Source organism: Cervus elaphus, chromosome 30 (assembly GCF_910594005.1).
Source record: "Cervus elaphus chromosome 30, mCerEla1.1, whole genome shotgun sequence".
Classification (NCBI taxonomy): domain Eukaryota; kingdom Metazoa; phylum Chordata; class Mammalia; order Artiodactyla; family Cervidae; genus Cervus; species Cervus elaphus.
In genome coordinates this window covers 76,450,275-76,471,218 of record NC_057844.1, presented here as the reverse complement: position 1 = coordinate 76,471,218, position 20,944 = coordinate 76,450,275, and the positions used below count along the sequence as shown (strand labels likewise).

General features: G+C 46.0%; 1 protein-coding gene across 3 annotated transcripts in view; it reads right to left on the bottom strand.

The window, feature by feature from the left end:
- Window positions 1-20,944, bottom strand: part of PCCA (propionyl-CoA carboxylase subunit alpha) — a 346,757-nt gene that overhangs the window by 5,690 nt on the left and 320,123 nt on the right. For all 3 annotated transcript variants that reach the window (XM_043892480.1, XM_043892481.1, XM_043892482.1), the window contains one exon: window positions 8,958-9,098. In XM_043892480.1, the coding sequence (XP_043748415.1) occupies window positions 8,958-9,098 (141 nt within the window). The remainder of the gene's footprint in view (window positions 1-8,957; window positions 9,099-20,944) is intronic.

Sequence of the window (20,944 nt, the reverse complement as noted above, 5' to 3'; positions counted from 1 at the left end):
TGAGAAGCTTCTGGGGCTTCAATCACCTGCCGGCCCCAGCGGCTGTGTGTGCCAGCAGCCCAGGAGGGGGCGTACAGGCAGCTGCAAGGGGTGGGTCCCCAATCGCCCACCAGGAAAACACAACCTCTGATCCAGCAGAGATGCTCGGGAGAGCTGGGCAGGTCCCCCAGCGAGAATCACCTTCTCCCAGGTTGTGTCTCTCGATCAACTATGAAAAAGAAACCAATGAACCTGGGAGATTTCCAGCGGTCACCCAGGGGGCGGAGGCCAAACTGACAAGGATGCCCGGAAGAGCTGATTAGAAGGGCTTCAGAGAACGTGCCTGCCGATGGGGGTGCTGCCCCGCGGCCTGAGCCACCGCGCCGCCCTGCCTCGGGGCCCTCCAGGCCCCCTCTTCCTTCTCATCCTGTCTGCGCTCCCTCCTCCTTCCCCCACCTCTGCTGGCCTCGCCTTGTGTCATCTGCTGGAACTTTAACTCATGTCTTCTGCGCTCAGTCATTCACTCACAACAATCTGCTCTGCGGTTTGCTTTTTGCTCCTTGGTCCCTAAAAGAGGAAAAAACTCTGGCGTAAGTTGTTCCCTGATGCTCCACCAAACAGTGAGACGCGTTGCGGTCAGCAGAATCGTGTTCTGCACGCACGCACACACGGCACGCAACCATGTACACGCACGTGAACCTGACCTAAATTCAAGCTATTTCATCCCTCACCAAGGTGAGGCAGGAAAGCGAACACGGCACAGGCCGGACGTCAGAGGACACAGATGGGGCCGGAATGGTGGCCGCTCCCCCGACCTGCGGGCCCACGGGCTCCAGCGCCAAGTCACCGGGAGGCGGGGCACAGGCCTCTCGCCTCAACGATCTGGAAGCCTCCTTGTTCAGGGGTGCCTTTCCCCTCCCCTCCCCGAGCTCCAGGAGCAGCAGAACACCGCCCACATCTCCCCCGCGTGCTCGGAAAGCCGGGGCGCGAGCTGGCTGAGCCAAGAGGGTGCTCGACGGCCGGGTCTCCACTCGACAGTGCGCACGCGGGGCCGGGGCCGCCGCGGGGTTTGCGGGCGCACACTTCCCCGACACGCCAGTGGATCATCTGATAACAGACTTAGTGATTGTGACAGGACGTCTCCAACGTCGGGCTTACAAAATGGTCACAAGCCTCAGGCAAGTCTTTTTGATAAACCTACTCGGCCTGATGTACTTGGCCGCTCCCTGTCTAATTGGTGTAAAGTTTGGAGGTCTGAATCCCGTATCTTTCATCCGGCTTATTGCGTCCTCTCCTTTGACACGGGGTCAGGGTTCACATTCGCATCCGATTATCGGAGCGCACTCATTAGGCGGGAGCCTGCCTTGCTCCGAAATGAGTAAGCCAGGGAGAAACCTCGGCCCATTTACTTGGCAGATTTTAGCATGTTTGGGAGGCCTGAATGTCACCCGGCACGGCTCTGGGCTGAAGAGTTTCAGACATCTCCAGCTGATGATTAATTGTGAGTGATGGGAAATAAAATCCAGTAAAGCCAGCTGCTTGCCATGGTCGGCAAAATGACTCTAATGGATATAGGCTGCCAATTTTCCAGTTTTACTGGCAAGTCTTCCAAGTGTAATTAAGGGAAGTTATAAATGATATGGAAATCTATCAAGTTCCATTTATTTTCAGAGGACTCTTTCCCCAGAGACTTTTATCTTCAAGCTTATAGTCTGCTTTGTTGTGCTAATGATTTAAACCACTTCTTATTTCTGATTAAAGCCCCCAATATCCTTCCACCGGGTTCGCTTTACTCCTTCCCCAGAGTGAAAGGCACAGAACCTGCTCCAGCATGTGTCCCTCTGGGACACCATGCTCAGGGACACCACGCTCAGGCCGCTCAGGCCGCAGTGCATTTGGCAACTTGCATCGTTCCAACTGCAAACACATGGAGAAAGCCTCAAGAAGGTGCAGCGGGAGAAAGAGAGGAGAAACGGGGGAGAAAGAACTCCCCCAAACATAAAAGGAAGCCCCCCACCCCAAGTCCAGACTTGAAAGCTGCGCTTAGGACCAGACATTCATCAGAAGGTGCTGTAGCTCACTAATGTTATTTGATTTGGAATAAAAGCATGAAAATGATGGCAAAGGCCTAAAATTGGAGATGTGAAGGATGACTGCACAGTGTTCCATTTCTCAATTTCATCCTTCAGAGCCACAAAATGGGGGTGACACAGTGACGGGATGAAATTTACAGTAACAGCTGTGGTCTTTCCACACAAGGGAGGCCCTTCTAATGGGCTGAGGTCTGTTTTGAACAGACGGGGAGTAACAAAACAAGGCTCCCTATTAAGAGTGTGCAGTCATATTTCTGATGAAGAAACGGATGGTGGGAGTCGGATTTCCTTTAAGACGGTCCCTACCCTCTTCTGTCGTCCACAACCAGGGCTGCTTTTAAGGCGTTATCCTGGAAATAGAGGAAAGAGGCCACAAATGGCGTGGAGGGTTCCCCCCCACCCCCTGTAAGCCTACTCTCTAGCATCTCTAAAGGATGCATGGGAAACTGTGCCAGTGGCATATGGCTTTCTACTGCGCTAAACATTCATACAAAAGACAGGTTCATCAGTCATTGGAGTATCTGGATAAAAAATTAGCTCCTGATGGATGGTATTTTGAGCTTACCTGCTGCTAGTACATTACCAGAGAAACACAGGTTTTGAAACCCACATGACATTAGAAACTGCAGACCATGAAATACGACGTGTGCAGGAGCACATAATGTACGCCAAATTATACAAAATAATAAATAAGCTGTTTAAGCCCTCTGCCTAAAACTGGGCCCGCTGCAAGGAACCCTGGGTCACTTCTACGCAGGCCAATTAATGCACAGCATCTGCTGTATAGAAGCAGGGCACGAAGCACTTCCGAATGATTTCAGCAATTAAAAGAAAAGTGTTTCCTGCCTGTTCAGACAGCAACTGTTTCAATGCAAGAGTGAGCACCAAATCACGGCGTGCAGCTGAAAAATTAAATCCCCCCTTTTTTGGGGGGTGGGGGGGGAGAAGAATTTTTATGGAAAAGGGAGCCTTCTTTTGTTGTCCTACGTTCTGTGTTTTTCTGCCAAATTAGACAGAAGGCTCGGAGGGCTCACAGGCCCGCCCTGGTCTCCCCTTCTGCTGCGCTGGGCCACCCGAAAGCAGGGATCAGTATCAACCCTGCTGCCGACTCCACAAAAGTGAAAATCCTTCAAATGCGGTTTTAAAGGCTGTGCGGCTGGGAACACAGGGGCCTGAATGCAGCGCATTTTGAGGCCCTTAGATCTGAGGACAGACGCAGTTAACAGCTACGAGCAAAAGGCATCTCGGATGTGGTTAAAAGGCAATGTGAGGGTCTGATTATAACAACTTCCTCTTTCTGAGCTGGTAAGACAGGCTGGGTAATGTCCCCGATATTTCCCGAAGAAGAGACATGCGTTCACATCCCGAGATCTTCATGTAAAGAGGGTGGGAGAAGAGACCCTGAAAGACCGGGCCGTGTTTAAGCAGTGATGCAAGGAACCATCCTCGGATTACAAAGAAAGAGCGGGCAGGCACCGGAAACACTGCCAAAGCCCTCATCTGCAGCGTGAGGCCTCCTTTACCGGGTCTGGGCACCCGAGACTCCCGCAGGAGGCCGCTGCGGGGAGAGGCACTGGCCCAGCCCAGCACTGCTGGGGCCCCAGGTGCCCCCTCACCCTCCCTCCCAAGGCTGCCGTCCTGACCTGGATGCAAGCTGGGCATCAAGGCGGGGAGCTGAGAGTCTGGAGAAAGAATACAGAGGCAGCCAGTACAAAACGAGTTCAGCTTTTTGGGAAATTCCTTAAAATGAAGAGAATTACTACTTCCCACCACCTCGAAGTGAGCTTAAAACTGGAGTCAGAACCTCTAAGTCATAAAGAGAACCAGTTAAAACTGACGTCACTGATGGTCCCTTTAACAAATCACTCTGAATTTCTCAAGCTATGTGAAGTATGCTGCATTAGAGAACTCTGTGAGATAATGACCTTTTAAAATTTATTATTGTTACTATTATTTTTAGCAAAATGGCAAGAGAAGATATTTTGAATCTCCTTAAGGTTGGGAATTGTCATCTTCAAAAACGTTTAAAACAAAACACATCGCGTGACCCCCAGAAGATCATCTCTTGAAAAATAAAATCAGATGCCAACTTGTGGACATGCCTACAATATCTGACTAGTCCACAGAAATATTTCATTTTATACTGAAATCAAGTTAAAACTGCAAAAACTCCCCAACTGTTACCACCAACAAAAACTCATCATTAACAATCAAAAATAAATGTCATCTGGAGAAGATAGAAAAGCCAAATTCAGGATGGTCATTCCTCTGAAGAAGGCAGTGCAGGAGTTCTGCAGAACAGAGGCCACAGGGCAAGTTCCCCATATTGGCCATGTTTTGTTAAATAAATAAAATCTGAAGGAAAATATGGTAAAGGTGAGCAGAGAGCATGTGAGTACTTGTATTATTATACTCTACAATGTTCTCTATGTCTGTAGTATTTCATAATTTAAAGTTTTAAAATGTTCCAGAATGAACGCATGAAGCTATACCTGCCTTGGAATACAAACAGGTGTGGGTGGAAACACTGGCAGCTTATCAAATACACTGAATAACCACTGCTGTATCAAAGTGGAAACTGAATGAGGGCAATTATTTCAGACTGGAAATCCCAGAAACTGGAGCATCTATCCAACATCCAGGCCTGGTCCTCTGCCAGGGAGATGTAGCTATCAATACTGCGCCACGTGAGGACAAAGTCACCCCCACCCAGCCCTCCTCCTGTGGGAAACCTGCGGGCAGAGGCGGCTTCAAAGACGAAAAGGAAGGTCTCCTGCCAGGTTCCTTCGAGACTTCCTTCGATCTGCTGTAAGCGCAGTTACAGGTGGTTTAGGGACACTGAGCAGTGGCCGTCCCCACCCACCCACCCCCCGCCCCCAGAGGAGCACGTGCCCGGAGGAAGATCAACCAGGCTGATGTCTGGGTGGTGCTCCTAGTACTGACTGGATGGTGCTCCTAGTCCTGATTCCACACTTTACATTCTCCTTGTGCACTTTATAGAATATACTTTTTCTTTTTTTTGCCCAAGACAATTGTTCATGAGAGCAGCAATCTCAAACAGCTAACTACCCTTCTGCTAATGATCAGGTCCATTACAAAGTGGATCTTCCTCATCTCAGCCCCACTAAATGACTCCAAACTCTTGTCTTACCAATACTGAACAGGCCAAGTGGTAAGAAAAAGCAACAACAGGTACTTAATACCGATCTATGATTTTACCTGGTCCGACAAACTAGTAACTTACAAAATAATAAATAATTAAGAAAGAAGAAAATGTAAATGGGTATACAGCCTGCTTCTGGTTCATGTCTCACAGTTTGTGATGTATTAGATGGGTATTTTTTTTTTTGTAATTTCCCATTTTATTTAGGTATAACTGACATATATTACTGTTTAAATTAAAGGTATACAGACAGCATAATGAGTCGAAGTTCATATATCATGAAATGACTACACCACAATAAGTTAATATCCATCAAACTAGATGAGCATTTCTGATGCATATCTGAGATGAGTGCAGAATCTAAACAGAACTAGAAAGAATCTTAACTTAAATGTAATATTAAAATATCCCCATGGGTTGCCTCATTTTTATTGTTTGTTTCTGATATCTAAGTCAAAATGAAAATTGTACCACAAATTCAGCAGTGGTAATAAGTCTAATGCTGGTGGGGGGGGGGGGGAATGTATTCAGCATCATTCTGAAAGAATATATATATTTTTAATATTTTTGTCCAAGAAATCATAAAGACAGTAGTTTAAAAACTTAAAACAAGTTACCTTTTAAATGTTAGCTTTGATTGTAGAAGTGCCCCTGGTTTATGATATTGTTAAATGTATAGAAAAGTAGGTATTTTTCAAAATGAAAAATCAGTTATTTTAAGATTATTTTCAGAAGAAAGATGAAAAGGCACATAGGAAAGGCATATAAAAGTCACTCTGGCAACTGTTTTCTGAATTAAATGTGTGATTCTAGCTGTTCTCAATCCACCCTGACTTCGTTTCTTTTTGGTTTACATGCTTATATGCATTCTACCACTTATGAACTAGCATTCCCTCCCAACATATTCAAAAAGGTTATTATACAATCATTTAAAAACTGATTTTCCTACCACATTTAATGTTAAATAGCATGTAATAGACACTGAAAAGTATTAGCAACTTTTGCTGTGTGAACTTAAAATGAGCACTTAAAAGTAAAACCCAGCCTCTCTGCTGGGGATGTGGCGGGGAGAGGGGGGCCGGTCCTCTCCCCACCTCTAAACGGCCACCTTGGGTCATTTTGTCCTGAGGCCCTGAAGCTCTTTTAAAACTCTTTACTTCGCGAACAGATTTGCCCTATATTACCTATGTGACACGATATGGTACCAGGCCGACCATTCCAAGACATGTCAGGTTTTACTTACACTAAATATAAAAATTACAGATAGCTGGGATTTAAACTATACGAAATAACATTACAAAGAAACACAGAATACGGGTAGGCCCTTCCTTGTTCTCCTGGTCCTTTTCCTTTTTTTTCTTTTCCTTGAAAATATGCAGAGATAACTGATTTCATTATCTTTCTACTGATAAGAAAGGAACCCTGGCCCAGCTATTGTTATTGCCAAGAACAAGACAACGTGCCCTGCAGTGTTAAAATAATTTTAAACCTCAAAACTTGAAAGCTACAAGAATTATTTTCCTGCAGTGGCCTCAGGTATGGGCCGTGCCTTTGGCCCAAGAAGAGTTCCTTGTGTTCTCATTACACCAGGCAGAGTTAACTGTAGAAGCTGTTAGGAGAGAGACAATTAAACGTCTCACCCCCTGCATCTGCTTCAGGTCTTAGCAGTCTGTGACATTTTTCACAAATAATAACTCAAGTGAAAATACTGTTTTATCAAAATACAATGATACAGAATATGAAAGAAAGTCCTGCAAGGACCAAAAGTGGCATCGGAAGCTGGAGAGAGAAATTAAAACACACATCTGCCCTCCATGACCAGCCTGAGCACACAGGGGCGCACTGACAAGTCAGGTGACCAGGGGTCCCCCCAGACCCTGCCGCGTGCTCTGACTTTAAAGAGATACCCAAAATAGAGGCCCCAGTTCCTTCTCAAGGCAGACCACTCTTGAATACCCACATTTAATTATTGGTGGTGGTTTCCGATGTCTGAGCTCCCCTGAATGAACCAAGACCTAATACCACACTGTCCCGTTTTACTAAAATGCTGTGCTTTCCCACATTCCATGATGAACCAGGAAATGGAGAGTATGAAGGCCAAACCCTTGTGGTCTCTGGAGCTGCCAGGCCAGGAGAAAGCTCTTGATGTAAACAAGAAGGCCGCAGGCTCCCTCCTCTAGGGAGGAGGAATCCCCACCCCCCACCCCCCTCATCTCCCAGCAGGAGCAGCCGCCCCATCCTCCTCCCTCCCCTCAGGTCCTGATTCAGGTGTTAGAAAAGTAAGGATTTCAGTTAAACACTGACTTTTTTTTTTCCCCCTAAGTGCAAATGTGGTTTTATAATTAAAGCCACGCAATTAGAACTGACGAGCTCAGGATGGCTGTATACAGCCTCTGTGGCTTCCAGAAAAAGCTTAAGGAGGAAAATGGAAAAACAAAGACAACCAAAGCAGGACTCCCTCCCATTGTTCACCAGCCCACGCGCCTAGTCACTAGGAGATCCCACCGACTGCTCTGCTTGCAGAGTGGATGTAGGCCTTCTCAGCGGCAAGGCCAAGGCCTTCTGAAGAAAGCGATGTAAGGCAACCCCACCGCCACACTCAACCTGATCCTGAGTCCGCATCACCTCTCCCAAATCCTGGACGCCAGGCAGCCTAACAGTGCTAGAGAGGGCTTTCTTCTGGGCATGTCAGTGCTTTCAAACCTAACAATCCCCAGCTCCGAGCCTCTTTTAAAAGCCGGTACTTCCATTTCTATGTCATCAGGTAAAGCAGTTGTTGGGTCAGTTTTCCAACTTCACATATCAGTTTCAGGCCTAATCATTTTAAAACAACTGAAACCAATCATTTTTTGCTAGTATTTGCCGATTGTAAGTACTTTTTTAGAAGCTAATGCCAACCAACTACATTAGTTTTTTTCTTATTTTTCTTATGTTAATAAACAGAGAGGCAGTTTCCATGTAGTCTTTACAGGAAAATGCATAAACTCCTGTGACATAACTGAGACACAAATGCAATCACCGCATCATGCACTGAAGACTGTGGTGCTTGGCTGTCCTCTCCCAGCACAGAAATAAAACAGCAAAGACAGAAGTGCTCCCTGGAAACCTTCCGGTTGCATCTTTGTTTTCTTTTTACTTTCGATGCTGATCACTAGATTTCTGTCTGTTCTAGGACAATGACTGTATCCTACCAATCTGTCCACAGCCTATGACCTGGAGACTGAACATGTGAGGAAATCTAATAATATACCCTTGATTTGTGCCTTAATTTCACAAGGTCAAAATGAAAAACTTCAAACTCTGATCCTAGACTTTATTTGGGAAGCGCTCTGGTACCACACAGATTACGGCAATAACTTTCCTTAGTACCCTTCCCGTTTATTCCAGGATGTGTGCCAAAAGTTCCCCCATCAGGGGGTTATTTCTTGGTATGACTTCTTCAGGGATGCTTAAACCACAGAGAGCTAGAGGGTAAATAGGAATTTTAAATAAACGCTTCCTGAGACACTAAATTTGCCAAAGAAACAATGGATCTGGCCTTATTTCTGTTTCAGTTTCCCTGGGTCGTTGGGGAGGGGAGGCGCTGAGAGAGCCTGTGATGTGAAATGTTGGACAAAGAGCGCGCAGAAGCGCCCCTGCTGTACTGTGGGGTGCCGTGACTCAGGACAGGACGCTGCCTCGGTCTGCCCCGCACCCCCCCGACAGACAGGGACAGTCCTTACCAGGTCCCCGGGCTTGACGGAGATGGCCACCACCACGCCAGGCATTGGGGAGCGCAAAACGCTGCTGGTGTCCTCAGCGGCTTTCTCCAGCATAAACTTGTTCAACTCTGCGGCGAGTTTGGTGAGGATACGCACCTTGTACTACAAAGGTGGAGGGAAAAAAAAGTGAGATCACATGATGAACTTTTCCTCCTCCAACGCAGCAATCGTTCAAAATCAGTTTTCAGCTTTTAAATTTCACCACCTCTGAAGTCACGTAGTTATTGCACACGGAAGCAAAACGCATTCGTTTGCTTCTGCCCTATGTTGTAAGCCAGTTGTGTACGAAATTTCTTGAAAGCAGAACGAGTCCAGTAATTCATTAGTGAAAAACAGTAATCATCCTGTATCATTAAGAAAAACATCTCTAAACCTTACAAAGAAGAGAGAATTTTCCTGTATTCCCTTAGAAACTTTTCCCAGTGGACACACATTCTGCAGCTGGGCCGGCCAGCAGAGAAGCGGGTGCTGCCAGAACTCACCGGTAGGTGGCAGCAGACAGCTGTGCCAAACCCTTGGCTCCCCAGAGACAGCGGCTGGACCGTGTTATCAGTAAGTTAGGACAAAAGGTTTTGGTGTTCATTTGGGGCAAAAGAATATTTAAAATTCAGTTTTTTTCCAGTGACATAAAACATTATATTCACGATTGAAAAAGTTACCTTTTCTTTTTAAGCACAACATTATGTGGTCTTTCCAGCGTTAACACGATGGTTAGGGTTGATGAAAATGAAATATAACGTGAATATCCTCTACACCAAGAGACAATAACTCGAGATTTTTAAAACCACTGAAGGGAAACGATCCGCAAGCCCAGGATTTTAATGGCCCATTTTCTAGGTGGCTCTCAAATGATGAGGGGGACATGAAAGGCAGTTCAGTCTACCAGAACATTTCTAATACAAGGAATTTCTGCCCGGCAGGGGGCGGGGGAGGGGGGGAATCCTAGATCTCTGAATAAACACACGAGCCAGGGTTTGGTCTGTCCAAACAGAGACATGACACGGTTGGGGGAGGTGTTGCTTGCTCAAGTTGGACCCACCACCTGAAGACTTTTCTGATTCCTACCAAAGAGCATCTCCTCTGGGGGCAAGAGAGATGGCGTGACCAGGCAGCTCCATTTTGTTAGAAAAAAAGCTGTTGTAGCTCAAAGCCTCCTTGGGCATCGTGATGGCAGGGAGGCAAAGGCCAAACGGAATCGCCCTTCGTCCTGTCCGGGGCGGCGGGCATCTCTAAGTGTGCTCCCAGGGCCTAACTTAAAGGCACTGGGGACTGGGGTGGGCATCTCTAAGTGTGCTCTCAGGGCCTAATTTAAAGGCACTGGGGACTGGGGTGGGGGGAGGCTGGGGGTGGGGACAGGGCCCATGGAAGAACTTGGATGGACTAGATTCCGAGCAGATTCGTGACGCTGTGACAGGTTGAATAATACCATCTCCTGCATGTTTCCCTTTACTCCTGAGCATGTGTTTTGCAATCCAGACGTACAAGTGTCTGCCAGTTTCTGAAGGATATGATCCTTAAGTGAAATTACAGGGCAAATAAAAGCTTTTTGCTCCTATTAAAATTCATCTGAGTCATAAGTGGCGAGGGAAGACGCACGGAGAATGCACTCTGCTGTCACTCCAATAAACATTCTGGGCAGAGGGGCTATTTATCAACGACGAGATGCACCTCAAAGTCCTTCATTAAATCTATGGGGGGGGGCTTGACTGCGGGAGGGGGAAGAATATAATTGTACCAAATTGCACAGTTTTAATATCTGTGCTCTTAACGCCTTGGAAAAGCAAATCCCACCTCACGAGAAGCATCAGAGTCAACAACAACAAAAAGTTACTTGTCTGGCTGACAGCGTCCCGTGTGGCTTCTTCTCGGGACGGCTCAGCGCTGGGCCCAGCTGGCTAGTTTTCCCCCCAAGTATACAGATCTTTTCTTCTTGTGTTTCACACAATTTGACTTCAAAATGTGAACTCGGGGCAAGGTTATCTTTCTACACCCAGGATAATTTGATTTATCACACTTCACCATGGAGGATACCCTTAAAAACCAATGTTAGCTGCATCCCAAACCAGCCCCTTCGGGTAAATAAAGTGCCAGGATCGTCCCGAGCGCCAGTGCACCCCAGAAATGACAAGATCCTGACTACAATTGGATCCTTTTTACTATTTTTGTAATTTTCCTATCTGGATTCCTTTCTCCGTGGGACTCCTGCTTTGCTTGGAAGGAGATGTAAAAGAGTCACAGAACTCAATGCCTTTGGATGCGGTCTTTGTTATTGATGAGATGTTCCTTTTCCTTTTGTATTTGTTTATTGTTCTTAAATCTGTTTGGGGGATAAGCGACTTATTGTAATCACAAGCAAAAAATAACAAGGGGCATAAATGCCTTGGGAGAGGCCCTGTTGCAAACAGTTGGCTTCGAGATGACCTTTCTGAATAGAAAAAGCAGCGGCTGCGGAGAAGGTTCTCGTTTTAAGATTACCTTTGATGTTGTCCTGACCCTTCAGCGTGCCCACACAAACACGCCTTCTGGAAACGACCTCTGGACTGGTAATGTGGCGGGCCAGGGGGCTCCGGGCAGGATGGGAGGTGAGCGGAGAGGCAGCACAGAGGCCCACGGGGGTGAACTGCGTGGTGAGAACTGTAAACGCTTTCTGATGCCCCAGAAAGGGAGCCATTTAAGAATGCACACACGGGCTTTCAAAGCTTGTGATCAAAACAGCTATTTGTTGGTGTCTCTGAATTCAAAGGGGGCACAGGCAGAGCAGTCAGCGAGGTGAGATTTCAGGAAAATACCCTATGATGTGTGTGCACTTTTGTCCTATGCTAAATACTTTAATATTCCTAAGGGGTCCCATAGGATGTTTCTGGAGAGTTTTGCTGGTAAGTTATTATTTTCAAGCAGAAAAGTGTTAGTCGCTCAGTTGTGTCCGACTCTTTCGGACCCCATGGACTGTAGCCCGCCAGACTCCTCTGTCCATGGGACTTCTCAGGCAAGAAAACTGGAGTGGGTTGCCATTTCCTTCTCCAGGGGAATCTTCCAGACCCAGGGATGGAAGCTGGGTCTCCTGCATTACAGGCAGATTCTTTACCGAGTGAGCCCGAAGCAAGCAGACAGACCGCCGATTTGCTGTTTTGGGGGTGGCTGGCCAGGATGCTAAAGGTTCACTGATGAGACAGAGAAGCAGAATCTTGGGAGAAGTCAGAAGGTTCTACGCTCCTCAGGTCTGGAGAAATGTCTGCTTGCTGTGGAGGCTGCTTGCTGGTGGGGGGAGGCTGGAAGCTGAGCGGCTCCGGGTCCACCAGGAAGGAACCTCACCCGGCGGGTGTGGGGAGGTGCTCTCCAAACCACAGGCAAATTATTAAGTTCTTGAAAACACACTTCGAAGTGTAAGTTGGAGCAGAAAACAGGTGCTCCCAGGGCTCCAGTTCCTCAACCCAGGCCTTACCTAGTAACCTAATCATGGGCAAATAACCCCAGCTCCGGCTTTTAAGCAAATTCATTTTGTGGTGTCTGCAGTGAAAAACCATGTCTAACAAGAAAATTTCTCCCTAGAAAGTTCAAAAGAAAGAGAGAAAAATCATACCAGACATAAAAAGGATAGGGAAGAAAACTATAAGAGATGGACAATTAAAAGGAACTCAGTGGAACTGTGTTAAAAATGAACATGCAGCTCTCAACAGGGAAGCTGAATCAGGAGAGGGAACAGTGGGGTGGGGGGCGGGGGTGGGGTGGTTGCTGGGGGAGGATAGGGCCCGTCATGGTTTTGGGGGAAGAGATGCTTTTTAACCAGACCTGGTTAACGGAAATATCCTGCCAGTGAGCGTGCCCACTCGGGCCCAGCACACACGCTGCTCGGTGCCCCGGGCAGCTGAGAGCCCTTTTGGTGGACACACTGCACTCGGATGGTCACACAACACGCCGAACGGCTGGTGTGGGCGCTGGTTTCGCGCCTGCATCCCCTCAGAGCTTCAATCCCCGTGCTTCTTCCCGAGGCCTCCAGACGGACCAGCGGTTTTATGCATCCCGCGTGCCTGTAAGACTCAGGGGCCTGGGGGTCACTCCTCTTAAGACGAGTGCTTCCGGTTTGTTTCCTTATTTTTTCAGTTGTGACTTCAGAGGCTCCTCTGCCGTTCCTCGTAAAGCAGGCTCAGCTCTGGTCTTCCTCTCTGCGTCATTCTCCCCAGAACAAGAAGTGTATATACATACAGCTCATGGTTTTCATGTCAACCGTGGGCCCGCTCAGCCACCACAGACTGAAGGATAAACGATGAAGCTTCGCCATCAATCATTTTACATCAGTTATCTTAGCATCCTGAAGCACTGGCCTTATACTGTACCTCGGCCCCGGCTAAGTAAGGTGGCAAACACATTTCTCCAAACACAAGGATCTCTTCTCATTCAGAGTTTTATGCCTTCTGCCCCAAGGGTCTCCAGCGTTAAGCTGTGTCTCCGTTTCCACAGAGTGGCAGTGAGAGCGAAGGCTGAAATGCTCCTCCCAAGTCTGCTTTGCTAACCCCGAGCCGGAGGGAGGGAAACTGTCAACGGCTCCAGAGTGACAGAAATGCCGAGCTGCAGAAATGATGATGCGTCTTTGAAAACAAAGGTGATTAAAAAAAACTAGGGGAAAAAAAAAACACGAAAAACACAGCATCTAGGTGGAACCAGGACTGTGATTCAAACTTGTTTTCCTTTCCTAAATTCTTCGTGGAATACACAGTTGATAGTGGAGGAGAAACACAGTGAGGGTTCGAAGCCAGGCAGAACACATTCCCCTCTGCTTCAGCGTCAGGCCCTACAAAACCAAACCAACAGAAACCGTCCACAGAACGGCACGAAAAACATACAGGATGAAAAGCCTGTAGCTGTCCTCCTGGAAGTACAGGCCTGGCGAAGAAGGTCGGAATGAAGAGACAGCAGTTCAAGCGCCTGGGACAGCTGCCGTCACAGGGCAGCCTGTTAGCGTAACACTGAGACAACTCCATCAGCAGTCTCAAGGTAACTGTCAATCAGAACGCATCGTTTAATCCAACAGCACTCAGAGGACTTTCGCCGACAGCCCGCGTGACAGCGTATCTACAGCTCTATTTCTATCAGCGCCCGGGTGTGTTTACCGTGCTCGTTGTAATTAGAAAGGATGCAACAGGCAGCAATATCACTGAGATCTCCATTTTGCAGTATTGCCCTGCAAAGTGTGATCTTGCTTCACAGAGTCATGCTAAATGACAAAAGGCTATTTTCTTCAATCTCCCGGCTCAGACAGCACTTCATTTGCAGCTATCTATAATTAGATTAATGGTGTAGTGCAGTACAAAGCAGGCCCACTTCACATCAGATAGCATATGAATTAAGACAAACACTTATTTCAATTCCAGGCAGAGAAAGCAATGACTGGGGTATTTAGCATACCCTTTATGGTAGAATGAGATGTTAATTGTGTACCATTACCTCTAAACTGCTTGCTTGTTGTATAAATCACTGTGCTAATTGATGCAGAGATAGAAATGTAGCCACAGGCAAGAAAGCAAAGGAATGAGGGCTGAAGATGGTGGATAAAGGATTATCGACTAAAACCATATGGAGATGAGGCTCCTTTGAAACCTTCCCTTTCTGCCCAGGAGCAGGATTTCTTACAAGTACAGAAAAACTCTTGTATCAGGAAAGAAAATTTAATTTTTTGCGTTTCTTTTTAAAAACACAAATTTCTTTTAAAAGTTCCTAGCCACCAGAAATCCAACTAAGAGGCAGGTGGAATTAATCTGAAGTACACGTATAAAAATATGGAGGGTGTAAAGTTTTCAGAGAGTCAGAGCTCCCAGTTTGGGTTTCTGGCTCACAGGTTTCCTAAGTGATGGATACTCGGAAACTACCTGGAGAGGATGTTCCTGACATGTCCGCAGGGCAAAAATAAGTTTTTCCCAACACCTGAGGCTGTTCTTGTCCTGTGAAGAACTGACTCATTGGAAAAGACCCTGATACTGGGAAAGACTGAAGGCGGGAGGAGAAGGGGACGACAGAGGATGAGATGGTTGGATGGCATCACCGACTTGATAGACCTGAGTCTGAGCAAGCCTGGTGATGGACAGGGAAGATGGGCTGCAATCCATGGGGTTGCAAAGAGTGGGACAGGACTGAGTGACTGAACTGAACTCTAAGAACAGAGGCTGTTCTTACAGACCGAAACACAAAATGAACCTGGGCTGGCTTGGGGGTGTGAGAAGATGGTAATGATGTAGAAACGTTTACTTGGGATGTGAAGCTAACAGCAGAGAACCATTATCATCTGCCACTGGAATAATGGTGACTCTGCACCAAAACCCTCAGATGCGACCCCTCTGGTTCATGATTTCACATCAATAGGGAGGAACAAGAAACGGGATCTTTTTTCCTGTCTTTTTTTTCTTTCTAAAACTAGCAAAAAATAAGAAACACAAGCACATGGTAATTTTAAATGCTGCTCTTCCTTGTTAAAAATAGCCCATTCAGCACCCAACAGCTCTTACCGGGGTAAAATGAGTGTCTCACAAATACAGACACCAAATGCTACACTCGAGGTTACAGATCCACAGATAAACGTGCTCCTCGGAAGCTCATAAATCAAGTGTGTGCAGCCCGTGTGTGTTCACAATTTTTTTTAAAGTGGCAAAGCAACATTGAGGTGCCAATTTGCTGCTGTGCACTTTTTCACAAATCCAGCAGTTGGGTAATCAGCATTGTCACAACAGAACTTTACACAGAGAACAAACAAAGGGGGTCAGTGTGTAGCTCAAACTCTCATCTGCAGAGTAACAGTTAATATAGCCACCTAGTGCAAATACACATTTAAGAAATGCTATATATGGTTTAGCCTTGTGAAACACGAATACCACACCAATGTGTGAGACAATAAACGAGGTCCCAAGAAACTAGAATGTCTGGTTCAAGTTATCACCCCTGTAACCTGGGGCAGGGCTGGGGGGTTAGGACCTAGAGCTCCTTGGTTGGGGCCAACAGAACACCTGTATTGCAGCTGCAAATCCAACAATTTAAGGTTTGGGTCATAATGCTAAATAATACTTAAAAAAAAACCATGAAGAAGCATTAAGGGCCCTTGAAATGGAAAGAAATGCCAGCAAAAGAAACAGTGTGAACTACCCTGAAATACCGCCTCCCAAGTGTGCAGCAGGGTGACAGAAATGGAAAGGCACTGAAGGGAAGATCTGGAGGCAGGGTGCGGGCTCGCTCCTGATCACTAATCACTTGTCTACACCATTTAAACCGGAGCAGCACGGCCCCCAGCACAACCCCAACACCCCCCGCCCCCCACACCTTGTGGGACAATGATGCTGCTGTTAACAGGAGAAAATATATGGTTTCTGATATTGCGCCCTCAGTTCCTTTAATTGAAAAAGGCAGTGAAACACAAAGTAAGTCACTCGGTTAGGTGAGTTGTTTAAGGATATGTAACTGACAATGTCGATATGCCGCGGTGACACAATGCATCACTTTCAACACGTCCGGCTACGTTTATGAATCAGCCTCTCCTCAAGGTTTCTTTGTTCGGCTGCTACGTCGGGCCTCAAGGAGCCTTGACGGCAGTGAGCAACACTGTCATTAGGGCTATTTTTGAGGGAAGAATCACAGGAATAGAGACGGGAGGAACATGCCAACAGAACAAAACGGAAAGGCAGAATCTCTACTTCAGCAACTCATCTTTCAAAACTCTGGCCAAAAAGGGAAAAGTTTCCAGAAAAGAAGAACTTAAGACCAATACCAAAACCTCCGATGAAAGGGATTATTTAAGTCTGTGTATATCTCCATCGATTTCCTAAAACACAACATTCTCTGGAGAAGAAAATATGGGGAGGTCTATCAACAATGCAAAAATTGAACCTAACATTTTCTTATTGCATTTTGTAATCAGAAACACAAGGGTCCTTCTAATTCTAATATCCTAAGATAAATAACTTTCCTTTTTTTTCTTTTTTTTTACCAATAGTGCTGAGAATTAAATAGAAATTAATTAAACATTAAATACAGCACTTAATAATAGGATTTATTTCCTCGGGCTCCACTGAGGTTACTTTTCTTGTGATGTGAAACACTGGTGTCTTGATACAGACCAGAAAATGATAGGGGGGAAAAAAAAAGCTACTGTATAGGGAGCCAGCTACACTTCGGGTCTGCAGGGAAGGCGGGCTTGGAGAGCAAGTCACCAGTGGGTTCCTGGAGGACTCTGTTAATGGGGCAACCTCCTGGGAGCTGGGCGCCGTGGGATGCCGTGTGCAGGTGAGCCCCGATAAAGAGGCCCAGCCTCTGCTTCGCCCAGGTGCCCACGAGCTGTCTAACAAATGCCACAGAGGCAATTTTCTGGAATAAGTGGCACTTTCCCATCCACAAAGGCAAGTCCATTGACAGTGGCGCGGTACGGAACTCACAAAATAGAACATGTGCCTTCTGTTTGATCAGGAGCCTCCGTGATACATTGTGGCTATAATGAGTCATTTCTTTCTTTGCTGCACAAGAAAAATATTATAGATCTTTCAAAGCCTTGTGCTCAATTATGTAACAATACCAGCCAACATCTGTTAACAGTACAGGCGGTTTCCATTCTGTATCCTGAATTGTTTTATGTAATTACGAGTTTATAAGGTATTTGGTAAACCAGTAAGAAGGTACCTTTTGAAAAGCACTATATAATTTGGGGTACAATGAAACGTTCTCTTGAAAATCTGTAATTAGGGCAGCATCAGCTTACAGAAAAGTACAGGAAATGTTATAAAAACACAATTATGTAAATAAGCACGCAGGTAGGGAAGTGTAACATTTTGCTAGGTCCCTGCCCATCTTCTCGCCTCCTGTTCTCTGTGAACTGATCTTTGCTCATCTCAGGTTAAAGTAAAGTGGTCTCCAGGGAGCAGAATAAGCAAACTTCGAGGAGCTGGGCCTTCCCGTGCAAGTTCTTCAGCGCTGAGAGGGAACACCAGAGGCCTGGGACGGGTGCCAAGGCCAGGGGCTCTTCAACAATGCTCTGACTGCACGGGGATTTTTTTTTTTTTTAATAGCTAGATTCTTTTCTTTTCATTTTATTTCTGTGCTTTGGCCAGGCCGCGTGGCACGTGGGATCTCAGTTCCCTGAAAAGGGATGGACCCCACGCCACTGGGAGCACAGAGTCTTAACCGCTGGACCCCCAAGGAAGTCCCCTTACAGAGATTTTTTTTTTAATGATAAAATAGTTTTGCTATAATGCATTCACTGAAGAAACTCACAATCCAACACCCCAAAATGCTGGCTGACATGGGTTAGAGATTCAGAAACTCAAACATGAAGAGGCAAAGCAAACAAACGATGGCAGTAACAGGGCGAAGTAAACCACTGACCAAAAAGACCAGAGCAGAAAACCAAAGGGACTGCAGCATGCCTCCCCCAGACACGCCGCGTTGGTACACGGATGGCCACCCGATGGAAGCAATCAGCTTTCCATCTTCCACTGGCTGTCTAAAAGTCGGGCATAAATGTCCCCTGGAAAAGAGTCTCTGTCTCCCACACCAGGAAAGGAACCACCCCAGAGACTATTCCTGTCACCTGCGTGGAACTCTTCTCTGCATAATAAACCTTTCTAAACAGCTTTCTACAAGTCCTACATTTCCTAGTTACCTGCTCACACCTCACCCCAGCCCAGAAGCCCCCAAACTCCTTTGTCTAATCTCTTCTCCACACTGTATTGCCCTCTGTTAAGATGGTATATACCCCCAAATTCTCACTGCCTCCTCCAGTCACATTTCTTTGTGAATTCCCATGTAAAACTAATACAATCTGCTTTTTTTCTCTTTTAATATGCCTTGTTAAGTTTAGTCTACAATGCTCTAGGCACTGGATATAGGAAGACAGAAAAGAAAGCCTCCCTTCCCTCCACAACCCAACAATCACTGGTCTAAATGACTGGGGGTGAATTGCATCAGGGTGTCACAGCAGTGGCTAAGCCATTTTATAGATCAGAATTCTGACATATCTTAGGAAGGAAGTTTAACCAGAGCTACGAAATGGACTTCTCGTATGCTACATAGTGTGTATTACACAGAAAACACGTTACTGAAGGTAGACGAGACCTGTAAAGCCACGTGGCCAATCTCGTGAACAGGACATATGACTGTCACGTTGGGAATGGCCAAAGCGTAAAACACAAGGCTTTGAAGCCAAATGACCTGAGTCTGCCATCACTTTTTGGCCAAGTGGCCTAAATTCTCAGAACACATTCCTTCATTTTTAAATTTAAACATCAGGGTTTTAATTAAATGAATAAATGAACAAAGATTCATTTATGTGTAACTAGGAAGTGCCTGACAGTAACTATTCACCCAACAGTACTTCCTGTCTCTGTCTCAAACATCTCAGATTTTTCAAGAGACAGTAGCGGATTTTTTTTACTGCATGTGGTAAAACATCTTGGATTAGCAATGCCTAGTTGTAGAGTTCTAGCTCTGTGGTTCTACATCTTAGATTCCTTATTTATAAACTGTGGATCATAATAGTGCCTACTTCAAAAAGTTGTGAGAAACAAGCAAAGAAATCAGAGAGGAAATTTAAAAAATACCTAGAGTCAAATGAAAACGAAAACACGATGATTCAAAACCTGTGGGATGGAGCAAAGGCAGTTCTAAGAGGGCAGTTTACAGCAATACAAGCTCACCTCAGGAAACAATTCAAACAATTTAACCTTACACCTAAAGGAACGAGAGAAAGAAGAGTAAACAAACCCAGGATGGGAGAAGGAAAGAAATCGTAAAGATCAGAGCAGAAATAAACAAAATACAGACTAAAAATCCATTAAAAAAAGATCAATAAAACTAGAAGCTCGTTCTTTAAAAAGATAGATAAAATGGATAAACCTTTAGCCAGACTCAAGAAAAAAGGGAGAGGGTCCAAATCACCTCTCCCCACTTTAGGCGGGAGGTAGGGTGGTGTGTTATTTACAACCCATCTGAGACTCTCTTGGGCTTCCCTAGTGGCTCAGATGGTAGAGCGTCTGCCTGCAATGTGGGAGACCTGGGTTCGATCCCTGGTTTGGGAAGATCCCCTGGAGAAGAAAATGGCAACCCACTCCAGTACTCTTGCCTGGAAAATTCCATGGACGGAGGAGCCTAGTAGGCTACAGCCCATGGGGTTGCAAAGAGTTGGACATGACTGAGCAACTTCCCTTTCTTTCCAAATCAATAAAATCAAAAATGAAAAAAAAAAAAAGTTACAACCAATACCCCAAGACACAAAGGATCGTAAGAGAATGAACAACGACATGCCAATAAAATGGACGACCTAGAGGAAATGGACAAATTCTTAGAAGGATAAGACTGAACCAGGAAGAAACAGAAAATAAGAACAGACCAATCACAAGTAATGAAACTGAAGTACAATTTAAAAACTCCCAACCAGCAAAAAGTCCAGGACCAGATGGCCTCGCAGGAAAATTCCAGCAAACATTCAGAGCACAGTTAACATCTACCCCTCTGAAACTCTTCCAAAAGGTTGCTGTGAGGATTAGGTGAATTCTTTTATGAGGAATGTGCAAAACGCGGTAAACGCCACAGTCATGTTTAATAGCATCATTACTACTCTTTCATTGTTTTTTTATTATTATTAATACATGTCTACAGATAGAAGAGAAATTAAGTAAAGGAATCACCCATTTCTTTTTCACGCTCTGCTCAAAGTATTTCTGGCCACCAAATGTGTGGGCATTTCCCCACATAGCAATTCTCCACCTCTCTCTGAACATCAGCTGGGAGTCCTGCAATTCAACGCAGTTCTGATGCTGTGGTCCCACAAGTTAAGGGCTTAATCTCACAGGACTGTCCTCCATGTCAGAGGGCAATCACAAGTCCAGGCCTGTCACCTGGAGAATGTCCTTGCCTCTCCCGGTGTGTCCCTCCCAGCACCCCACCTGTTCGCCAAGCTGGAAGCTCTCTAAACCCCCAGT